Here is an 11,224-nt window from a genome sequence, read left to right on the forward strand (position 1 = left end):
TTCAGGCACTGGAAGGTGCTCTAAGGTCTCCCTGGAGCCTTCTCTTCTCCAGGCTCAACACCCCAACTCTCCCAGCCTGGCTCCAGAGCAGAGCTGCTCCAGCCCTTGGATCATCACCAGTGGAACCATGAGGGACAAAAGACCCTGTTCTGCCACCTTGCATGCCCCTGAGCTCTTGCTTTCCCCCCTGCGGTTCCCACACCCCGGCAGCCCCAGGTGTCAGGCAGCCACCATCGTGCTGGCCGGCTGTCTCCAGAGGAACAGGCACAGCCTGGTGGTCCTGGAGGACCAGAAGATGTAAATATTGCTGGAATTGGGCCTTTTGCTTGGGCAAGCCCCCTCCGACACGGCTAGATGTGTAAGGAGCCCTGCATGCCTTTGGAAGCAGCTGTTTCCTGGGGTGTGTTGGAAGGTACCAGCGAGTTTGGGCACCTCAGGCAGTCCCCAGGGAATAATATTCCCACTCCTGTCAACCTCTTTCCACTAAGGCAGGATTTCCTGTCCTGTCTGTCCAAAATGAGCCTGCAGGGGTGACGTCCAAAGAGACAGGACAGTGTTCCCTGAGCCCATCTTGGTGTGATGAAGAACTGAGTGGAAGATGCTCATGCCTTGAGCACGGAGTAAAACAGACAACAGAAAACAATTACTAATTAAACTTACTGTCCAATTGCCTTGCTAATGTACTAAATGACCCTCCCTTGAGCTGGAAGGACCCTCAGCTCACAAAAGCCCCCCCACCCTGAGCATGAGCAGTAGAAGTGCAACTACCTTAAAAGTGAAGAGCTAGTTCACCAATCGTGTAGATTAATGATAAATTATATTTAGAGATAAGGTCATTTTTTGGTGGCCAAAAGAGTCCCAAAAGAGGTGCTGCCCCTTCACCCGCCCCCTGCCTTGGGAATCTGCCCCCACCCCCTGCAAAACCAGAAGGGCTCTGGGGAGAAAGAAAAGGGTTTGTTGGGTTTTTTTGCTTCCCCGTTTCGCTGGAGCTCGGGGGGCGGGGGGCACCCGCCAGCCTGTCACCGCTAGATGGCAACGGGTGACAACGGGATCCCCGGGTGCTGGGAATTCCTGGGGTGGGCTTGGGGACCGACATCCGCACATTCCCACGGTGGAGGATCGGCGACAGGGCACGGCCACCCCCCCCCCCCCCCGCCGCCCCTACGGCTCCAGCTCCCCCAGCTGGGCTTGGGGGCTTCGCTGCCCGTCTAAAAGCTTTTCAGGTCACCCCTCAACCCTCCCCCTCGCAGCATCTTTCTGGCAGGGGGTCCCTCCCGGAGCCACCGGCAGCGCCAACCGACCAACCCCCCCGGGAGATGATGCAAGAACCGCCTGTGTCGAGCTGTGTCCCCCTCCCCGCTGCTGCAGGGGTGTTCCTGCAAGTCACGAGTCGTCAGGGGACAAGCGGGGACGAGGTGACCTCGAAGCTGGAGCAGCAACACGAGCCGGGGGTTGTGGTGGCTATAAACAGCCCGACGGGCGCCCGGCGGTGTTTGTACACACGGAGCCGGGGGCACTTTTGGGAGGGTTTGGGCCCCTCAGGAAAAGCCCCCGGGTTGGGGAACCGGGCTGGGAGCATCATTTTAACTCTTTGGGGCTTCCCCGAGGGGGTTTGGGTGCCGGTGGGCGAGGGGAGGAGGAGGAGTTGGTGCCTTTCCAGGTGGGCCGGCGGCCGAGGGGCTGAGGGAACCGCTCTGAAATAGAGCGGCGGGGAAGAAATGAGTCACCCCGGGCTGGAAATAAACGGGGCTGTGGGCACCGGAGGGGAGCCGGGGTGGCTCCTCATCCCGGGGTTTGTTGGGAAGGAGGAATGCTTGTGGTATCCTTCGGCGAGACACCCCTCGGGGCTGAACCCGCGGCCCTTTTGGGGGAAAATCACTGGGAAAAGACGAAGAAACGGGAGGAGGCAGCAGTCAGGAGTTCTCAATAATTTATCACAGGCTGTATATACAGAGACAAGCTCCGGCAGGAGATCAGGGAAGGGAAACTTGCTCCTCACTCCCAGCCAAGCTCTTGGCACGCTGGATCTTCCCTAAAAACCACCAGAGCCAGGACTCCCCTCTGGAATTTCTCCGGTGGGCGACAGGATGCATCTCACCCTGCCTGCCCCTCGGCGTGGGCCTGACCCCGTGGGGGGAGCGCTCCCATTCCCTGTCCCCCATCCCGCCTCCTCCCCAAATTACCCAAATAATTAATGCATGAGGGCGGGGGATGAAGCAGGGGCCCCCCCACCCCCCTCCTCAGATCTTGATCTCAGTCCGGAAGATCTGCTGGACGTGCTCGGGGTGCTTGGCGGGCTGACGCTGGGCCCGGATGGTCAACGTGCCGTCGTCCCCCAGCGAGGAGGACACCGAGGTGGGGTCCACGTCATCGGGCAGCTGGCATTTGTGGGTGAAGGTGTTCATGACAGTGCCATCCGCAGCCAGCTGGGGGGGGGAAAAAATCAGGTTGAAAAAGGGCAACGTTGGGGCGTAAGTGGGAACAGGGGGGGGGGCTCGTTCCCGGCCCTTGGGTGAAGCTGGTGGTGGCACCTGGTGTGTGGTGGTAATCTTGATCTCCTGAGGGGACAGGTGGGAGGTGGGTGGCATCAAGGGGGGACAAAAAGGTGTTGTTTTTTTTTTTCAGTTCCCACCCCCCCCCCTGGGAAAAGTACAATTACAAGGCATGAGTTTGTTGGGTCTCATGGGCTTCTCTCCGGTGAAATACAGGGCAAAAAGAGCTCACCAGGGTCACAGCCAGGACTGGTAGGAGTTGGGTTGAGGGTCTGGGGGTCCCCCCCGACTTTGGGGGTGAGCAGGGAAGGGAGGGAGCACTCACCTTCTCAGCATGCACCTCGATCTGGTTGTTGGAGGTGGTGACAATGATGTCCTCGGGGGCGAAGTCGCTGACGTCCACCGTGAACTGGTAGGTGTTGCCCAGGGTCTTCACTGTGCCCGTGCTGCTGGGACGGGCTGCTGAAGAGGGAGGGGGTCATCACCACAGTTCTTGGGGGATCCCCCCTAAATGCTTCTTGGGGGGGGGGGTTTGAGAGGATCCCCCCATAATGTATCTCGGGGCCATGGCCACATTTTGGTGAGGTTCCAACCACCTCTCCCACTGCCCCAACTGCCCAGGATGCGGCTGTGCCGGCGCGAGGGGAACAGGCATCACCAAACCCCCAGTTTGCTCCTTCCCCCAGCCCTAAAAATGGTGTGACCCCCCCCACACCCTAAAAAAAACTCACCTGGGAACCCCAAACTCTCTCCATGAGGCCGGACGAAGCTCCCAAAAAGGTCCATGGTGCTGGTGAAAGCTGCTCTCTGCTCAGGACGCAGCCGAGGATTCCGCCTTCAGCCGCTGCTTCCCACCCCAACCTCTCACCCCAGATCCTGCTGGGGAGGAAGAGTGAATCCCCCTTCTTCTACCTCCTCCTCTTCCTCCTGGCCACGACGAAGTGGGATCAGTTCTGTTTTGCAGGGGGGGAAGAGTCTTGACGAGCTTTTTAAAGCCTCGTTAAGGCTCCTGGACGCCTGCCAAGACCTCTCATAAAAAAACGGGCTAAATTTAGCGCTGGAGATGGTGGAAATTTTTCCCTTCTCCATCCCCCTTCTCTCCCCCTCTCAGTGCCATGGAATGTGATGCCGGCCTTCCCGCCTGTTATTAATGATAGTTAATTAATTAAAATTCGGACCAAACACTCGGTGCCTTTCAGGACTGGGAACTTGGAGGTGGAGGTTGGAAAAAAACCCGGCTCGTTCCGGCCCGAGCGGGTCTGTTTGGGCTTCGTCAAGGTCGTTTTTAATGAGCTCGTTTGCAACCTCAGTCTGACGGTGGTGGCTGGGGAGGGAGGACTGGTGAGGGGGTGCTGGAAAACAAAGAGGGGGGGGTCCTGTCCCCCCAAAAAGCCCTGGGATGGAGCGTCCTGATCCTGGGGGGCTGCAGGAGGTGGAGAGGGTGTTGGTGACGGAGAAGAGCTGGAGGCCCTGCCCCAAAGCCCGGAGGAGGCTCCGAGGTGAGATCCCCCCCAGCTCAAAATGAGGGGGGATTTGGGTGTGGGGAGTAGGGTGGGGGTTTTTTTTTTGGGGGGTCATCACCCCATTGCCACCCCCTCTGCAGGGTGCCTGGAGTGGGTGAAGAAGCAGCTTTTCCGTGTCGGGGAGGATTGGTATTTCCTCTTCTTCCTGGGGGTCCTCATGGCCACCATCAGCTTCATGATGGACTTCCTTGTCTCCAGGCTCTATCAGGGTAAACGAGGGGCTTCCCCCAACTTTTGGGGGTTCTCCAAGAATGGAGGGGGGGGCGGGGTGTCTTTTTCTTGGGGGGCAGTGTGGTGCATGTCCCCTCCTGGCTCTTCTCCAGCCCACCAGTGGCTTTACCAGGAGATTGGGGACATCTTGGTGCTCAAGTACCTCTCATGGACCATGTACCCCATGGCTCTGGCTGCCTTCTCCAGTGGCTTCTCCCAAAGCATCACCCCACACTCAGGAGGTGAGACAGCTGCACCCCAACCTCCCTGACTCCCCAGAACTCCTCTCCACTACCAGGGGAGCCCCATAAAACTTGGACAGCCTCCTGCTCCTTGTTCCTCCAGGCTCTGGCATTGGGGAGCTGAAGACCATCCTGACAGGGGTGGTGCTGGAGGACTACCTGGCCATCCACAATTTTGGAGCCAAGGTGGTGGGGCTGACCTGCACCCTGGCATGTGGAAGCACCCTCTTCCTTGGCAAAGTGGTGAGGGATCCTCCCACCCCCATCCCAGTTCCTGACAACTGGTGGTTCTGGTTGGTGCTGGCGTGCTGGGGACCCTCAGCACCGTGTCTCCCCCCCTTCTTGCCACCCAGGGTCCCTTTGTCCACCTCTCTGCCATGGCTGCTGCATATCTGGGGAAGATGAGGACCTCGGTCACTGGGGAGTATGAGGTGGGGATGTCACCTGCTCCCCCCAAAAAAATAATTAAGAAGGGGGTTTTCCCTTCCCCCCCCAAAAATTGGGGGAATTTTATTTTAGCCCCCCCAAAAAAAAACCCCAACCCTGGGGCTGTGTCTGTTCTCCCCACAGAACAAGTTCAAGCAGAACGAGATGCTGGTGGCAGCACAAGCTGTCGGGGTGGCCACGGTTTTTGGGGCACCCATCAGCGGTGAGGAGCCTCCTCATCCCACCCTGGGGACTCCCCAAAGTCCCCCCCCCCCCATTCCAGACCTTCTCCCTCCCGTATCCGTATTTTCCAGGGGTGCTCTTCAGCATCGAGGTGATGTCCTCCCACTTCGCCGTCCGGGATTATTGGCGCGGCTTCTTCGCCGCCACCTGCGGCGCCTTCATGTTTCGCCTCCTCACCGTGTTCAGCAGTGAGCAAGGCAAGGCTGGGGGGGAGCAGGAGGTTTTCCCCCTTTTCCCCCCCGGGGGTGGTGGGGAGGGAGGTATGTAGCATTTTTTGGGGTGCCCTCCCCCCCCCAAACCTTGCACTCATTTGGCTCTTCCTGCCCCAGAAACCATTGTCGCCGTTTTTAAGAGCGACTTCAAGCTTGACTTCCCCTTCGACCTCCTGGAGACCTTCTTCTTCCTGATTTTGGGGTAAGGGGGGTGAGGGACGACCCTGCCTGTTCCCCTGCCTGTCCCCCTGCCTGCACCCTGCCTGCACCCTGCCTTCTCCTCCACAGGGCCATCTGTGGGCTTGTGGGCTGTGCCTACCTCTTCTGCCAGCGCTGGATGATGGTGGCTGTCAAGGAGAACTGGCTGACGGCCAAGCTGCTGGCCACCGAGTCCGTACCGGGCGTCCGTCTGTCTGTCTGCACCCCATGTGTCCACCCCATCCACCCTGCCTGTCCAGCTGTTCAGCCCAAGCACCCTGTGTCCCTCTGCCTGCCTCGTGCACCGTGTGTCCGCCCCACGCGCCCTGTGCCTCCACCCCCTGCACTTGGGTTGTCCATCTGTCCATCCCGCACAGCCTGCCTGTCCATCTGTCCACCCCATCCACCCTGCACCTCCACCCCCTGCTCCCTGGGTGTCCATCCCTCCCTGCCCATCCATCTCCCCCTGCCCCAACACCCCCCCTGCGTGTCCCCCACCCACCCTGGGCATCCCCCTATCCCCCCCAGTCACCTGCCCATCCACCCACCCACCCTGGCCACCCATATATTGTGTCCCCCCGTGACCCTGGTCCCCCGTGGGCCCACCCCAGGCACCACCCTGTCCGTGGGTCTGTCCCAGCCCCCCTCTCCCCCTCCAGCAAGCCCATCTACACGGTGCTGGCCGTGCTGCTTCTGGCCTCCATCACCTTCCCACCAGGGCTGGGGCAGCTGATGGCCTCCCGGGTGAGTTGGGGACACACACACACACACACGGGGCTCCCCGGGGACACCCCGACACATCCCATGGGGGTTCAAGAGGTCCATCTGTCCCTCCAGCTCACCATGAAGGAATATCTCACCTCCCTCTTCGACAACCGCACCTGGGGCGCGTTGGTCCCCAACAGCTCCTGGGTGGGTGACCCCCCGGGGGGGCTGTGGCAGGAGTGGTTCCACCCCTCGGCCACCATCTTCGGCACCTTGGCCTTCTTCCTGGTGATGAAGGTAGCCATGAGCACCCCCCCACACCCCCCCCCAAGTCCCTGTGTCCCACCCCATAGGGGTGACCCACCTCCCTTAGCCTGGGCTCTGCCACCTTCTCCCCCCAAGTTCTGGATGCTGATCCTGGCCACCACCCTGCCCTTGCCTGCGGGCTACTTCATGCCCATCTTCATCTACGGTGAGTTGGGGGCTGCTGGCCTTGGGGGGGGAGTAGCCAGTCCTGGGGCAGGGGGGACAATCAGACCTTGGGGGGGAAATCAGACATGGGGGGCTTTGAAGGTGACCAGACCTGGATGGGGCATCCAGACCCAGGAGGGTCTAGGAGGGGACAAGAAGCTCTGGAATGGGGACAGTTGGGTCTGGGGGAGGGATCCTGGGGGGGGCAGCCAGCTTGAGGGGGTAACAGCCAGTCCTGGGGTGGTAGGACAACCAGACCTGGGAGGGGCAACCAGTTTGGGGGGGGGCTTTGAGGGTGACCAGACCTGGATGGGGCATCCAGACCCAGGAGGGTCTAGGGGGACACAACTCATTCTGGAAGGGGGACAGCTGGGTCTGGGGGTATTGGTCTTGGGGGGTCCATCCGGACCTGGAGGGGTCTGGGGTGGAGGGGCAACCAGACCTGGGGGGGGATACAGGGGGTGCACCCAGCAATGGGGGTGGGGGGCATCTAGTCCTGGGTGGGGGAGCAACTAGACCTGGGGGACACATCCAGCCCTTGGGGGCTGGGGGGACAACACACAACCAGAGCTGGGGGGGGGGCAGGTTCAGCTCTGAGCGGGGGGTACAAGGGGTGCACCCAGCACTGGGTGGGGGGCACAGACATCCAGCCTCATGGAGTGGTCCAGAGGTCTCATCCAGCCCCGGGGGGGCTGCAGGGTCACCTCCAGCTGTGACATTTTGGTTTTGTGGGGGGTGGGGGGGTTACTCCTGGGGTCTCCTTGTCTCCCCCCCCATTCCAGGAGCTGCCATAGGGCGCCTGCTGGGGGAGACGGTGGCTTTTCTGTTCCCCCGGGGCCTCCACACGGGGGGGACCCCGCGCCCCATCCTCCCTGCTGGCTACGCCCTGGCTGGTGAGTGGGTGACAGGGGACACCCGTGGGTGGGGGAAACCCACCCACCCACCCACTGACTCCTCCTGAGCCCCCCCTGTCCCACCAGGTGCAGCCGCCTTCTCGGGCTCGGTGACCCACGCCGTCTCCACGGCTCTGCTGGTGTGTGAGGCCACTGGTCACCTGGGCCACGTCCTGCCCACAGTCCTGGCCGTGCTGGTGGCCAACGCCATCACCCAGAAACATCAACCCTCCTTCTACGATGGTCCCATCATCGTCAAGAAGCTGCCCTACCTGCCCCCCATCCGCAGCCGGCACATGGCGTAAGCCCCCCACCCCAGCCCCGTGTTTCCATGGGATCCCAGACTGGTTTGGGCTGGAAGGGACCTGAAAGATCATCCAGTCCCAGCCCCCTGCATGGGCAGGGACACCTCCCACCAGCCCAGGCTGCTCCAAGCCCCATCCAACCTGCCCTTCAACACTGCCAGGGATGGGGCAGCCACAGCTTCCCTGGGCAACCTGGGCCAGGGTCTCACCAGCCTCACAGCCCAGAATTTCCTCCTGATGTCCAACCTAAATTTGCTGTAAAATTATGGGAATTTGGGTTTTTTTGTGGCTCACCAGCTCCTACCAAGTGGTGGTGGAGGAGTTCATGGAGCGCCAGGTGGTGGCCTTGGCCAAGGGTGATGGCTTTGAGGAGGTGCTGGTGGCCTTGGATGCCTCTGCTGATGCTGAGTACCCTGTGTTGGAGAGCACAGGTGGGATGTGGGGTCGGGGGGTGGGGGGGTCACCACACCCGGGGCTGGACATCACTGGCCTTGTCCCCCACCCTCCAGGGCCACCCATGCTGGTGGGCACCATCAGCAGAACCCAGCTGGTTGCCTTCCTCCAGAGCCACAAGCATCCCCAGGCACCCCCAGAGGAGAAGGTAAATGCAGGGGGGGTGACCACCCTCCCCCTGCACCCAAAAAAAGCTGCTTTCCCCCCAGAAAAAAACTTAATGTGTCACCTTCCTCAAGCTGGCCACCACGGGGACACTTGGGGACAACTGCACCATCGAGCCCATCATGCTCCAGCTCTCACCCTGGACCTCCCTGCACCAGGTTTGGGTTTGGGGAGGACAAAACGTGTCCTGCTGGGGCTGGGAACCCCCAGCCCTCATCACCCCCAGTTCCGTGTCACTGTGGGGGGACTCGGTGGGGGTGGCTTTGTCCCCACGTGTCCCTGTTGTCACCTCCCCAAGGCCCATCACCTCTTTGAGCTGCTGAAGCTCCAGCGCATCTTTGTCACCCGCTTCGGGGAGCTGGTGGGAGCTGTCAGCAGGGTGGAGGTGAGGGGGGACAAAGGGGGGACAAGGGGGGTGGGGGTGGGGACAGACAATGGGGTGACAAGGGGGGGGTGGGCACAAGTCAGGGGACAAGCCCCCAACCCCCCCCGTGTCCCCTCGCAGCTGCGGAGAGCGATCGAGGAGCTCACCAACCCCAAGTGAGGACTTTTGGGGACCCTTCCCAAGGATGTCACCCATGGAAAGAGTTGGGGTCCTGACCCCTCTCCCCCCCCAGGTGATGCGGGTGTCACCCCCCCCTTCCCCACCCCGGGGGAACCCAGGCATCCGGGGGACACACACGTTTCTCCAGCAGAGTCTCCATTAAATCCATCAATCCCTCGATGCTCCTTCATCCTCCTCCAGCCCCGTGGGGTTCATTTAGGGGGGGTCAACCCCCAGATCACCCCAAAATCAGCCCTAGGACATGACCCAGTCTTAGCCCCGTCCCCCCCCCGGACTCCCCCTGTAATTACACTTAATTATCACAATTAATAAGGAGAGGTTGGGTCTTGGTGACCCCAAGATCCTGGGGGAAAGGGGGGCCTGAGCCTCCCCCCCCAACTCTTTGTGTCATTCATCGCCCCCCCCCCCTCCCCCAAACTGGGGTGCAGTGTTTTTGGGGGGTGAGCAGAGGGTGTGGTGGCACTAATGAAGATGCAATTAAGCCCGCCGGGGTAATTAAGCACGGCAGGGCAGGTTGGGTGAGGCGGGCATGCCCGGGCCCAGCCAGAGGAGGGGTGAAACAGGGTCAACAGCAGGGAGACACCCCAAAAACAGGGTGGGAGAGGGGAGAGGCACTGGGATGGGCGCAGGATGGGCGCTGGGGCGGGGGAGCGGCGGCTGGGAGCAGGGAGGGGCCACAGCACCCACGGAGTGCGTGGCGGGGTGAGGAGCCACGGGGAGAAGGACCAGAGCACCCATGGAAATGCTTGCTGGAGTGAGGGACCCACAACCCCCCCACTGGTGATGCCCCCACCATTTCCCATGGGAATTAGGACGGGATTTCCACCACACCCCGGGGTGGCAGCAGGTGGGGGGGGGGGACACTCCCCAAAGGCCCTGCTCCCCCCCGTGCCTCAGTTTCCCCCAGCCAGCCCCACCGTAGGCAAACACTGATAAGACCCATCGGCTGCTCCCAGATCCGGAGTGTCCCATCCCCCCCATCCCAACTTCCCGGACTTTGAGCCGGGACTGGCAAACTCATCACACCCATGGGAACCTCCACAGCCCCAAACCCCCCCGAACGGGGCCAAACCCAAAGAGCACCTTTCCCTGCGAGATGCTGCCCCCCCCCCCACCGTCCCCCCCGCCTTAAGCCGCCTCCGTTTTTGTTTTTTGACTCGTGGTTTTGGGAATAAAACCCTTTTTCCCGGCGTTTTTCCCACCCAGTTATTTGCCGGCTCCGCTGCGGCCGCCGCCGGTCGCGTTTGGGCTCCGGGGGAAGAGCCAAATTCCTGACGGGTTTTTGGGGAAGAGGCCCTGGGGGGAGGGAAACGCTCCTCGAGCTGCCTGCAACCCCTTAAAACCCCTTAAAGCCCATTCAAAATCCTGATACCCCTTCAAAAACGCCTTAAAACCCCTTGAAAAAAGCCTTAAAACCCCTTAAAAACCCTGATACCCTTCAAAAACTCCTTAAAACCCCTTCAAAAACCCCTTAAATCCCCTTAAAACCCTCATACCCCTTCAAAAAACCCCTTCAAACCCTTTCAGAAACCCCTTAAGCCCCCGACACCCCTTCAAAAATCCCCTTAAAACCCCTTAGACCCACTTAAAAATCCTGATACCCCTTCAAAACGCCTTAAAACCCCTTCAAAAGCCCCTTAAAACCCTGATACCCCTTCAAAAACCCCTTAAAACCCTGATACTCCTTCAAAAACCCCTTCAAAACCCTTCAAAAAAACCCTTAAAAGCCCTTAAACCCCCTTAAAACCCTGATACCCCTTCAAAAAACACTTAAAACTGAGACCCTTTCAAAAAAAAAAAAAAAAAATCGCTTAAAACCCCTTAAAACTCCCAATATCCCTTAATAAAATCTCTTAAAACCCCTTAAAAATCCTGATACCCCTCCAAAAACCCTTAAAGCCCCTGATACCCCTTAAAAAAACACCCTTAAAAGCCTTTACAGAAACACTTAAACCCCTTGTAACCCCCCCTTAAAACCCCATCTTTAAAACACTTTAACCCCCCCTTAAAAGCAACTCTTAAAACCCTAATACCCCTTTATAAAAACCCTTAAAACCCATCAACCCGCCCTTAAAAACTCTGATACCCCTTCAAAACCCTTTTAAAAAAACCTTCAAATAC

The 11,224-nt window shown here is 59.8% G+C and overlaps 2 protein-coding genes across 3 annotated transcripts; one reads left to right on the top strand and one right to left on the bottom strand.

Annotated features, from left to right (window-relative positions):
- Positions 1-1,913: 1,913 nt before the first annotated feature.
- Positions 1,914-3,461, bottom strand: HSPB7 (heat shock protein family B (small) member 7). 2 transcript variants are annotated; one of them, XM_051637617.1, is made up of 3 exons: positions 3,224-3,461; positions 2,818-2,951; positions 1,914-2,426 (listed from the first exon to the last, which is right to left on the bottom strand). In XM_051637617.1, exons 1-3 carry the CDS (start codon positions 3,276-3,278, stop codon positions 2,241-2,243), a joined length of 375 nt encoding a protein of 124 aa, XP_051493577.1. In that variant the 5' UTR covers positions 3,279-3,461; the 3' UTR covers positions 1,914-2,240. The 2 variants fall into 2 exon arrangements, with proteins under 2 accessions (XP_051493577.1, XP_051493576.1); XM_051637616.1 differs by having other exon boundaries at positions 2,818-2,954.
- Positions 3,462-3,845: 384 nt separating this feature from the next.
- On the top strand, positions 3,846-9,320 carry CLCNKA (chloride voltage-gated channel Ka). Its single transcript, XM_051637618.1, has 19 exons — positions 3,846-3,991; positions 4,096-4,224; positions 4,339-4,467; positions 4,571-4,710; positions 4,821-4,898; positions 5,038-5,116; positions 5,208-5,333; positions 5,466-5,550; positions 5,637-5,738; positions 6,206-6,290; positions 6,384-6,548; positions 6,654-6,723; positions 7,505-7,615; positions 7,703-7,916; positions 8,218-8,351; positions 8,430-8,521; positions 8,613-8,696; positions 8,837-8,923; positions 9,044-9,320. The coding sequence occupies exons 1-19, from the start codon at positions 3,892-3,894 to the stop codon at positions 9,080-9,082; spliced, it is 2,049 nt and encodes a 682-aa protein (XP_051493578.1). The 5' UTR covers positions 3,846-3,891; the 3' UTR covers positions 9,083-9,320.
- Positions 9,321-11,224: the final 1,904 nt, after the last annotated feature.

Source organism: Apus apus, chromosome 20 (genome assembly GCF_020740795.1).
Source record: "Apus apus isolate bApuApu2 chromosome 20, bApuApu2.pri.cur, whole genome shotgun sequence".
In the NCBI taxonomy this organism is placed as follows: Eukaryota; Metazoa; Chordata; class Aves; order Apodiformes; family Apodidae; genus Apus; species Apus apus.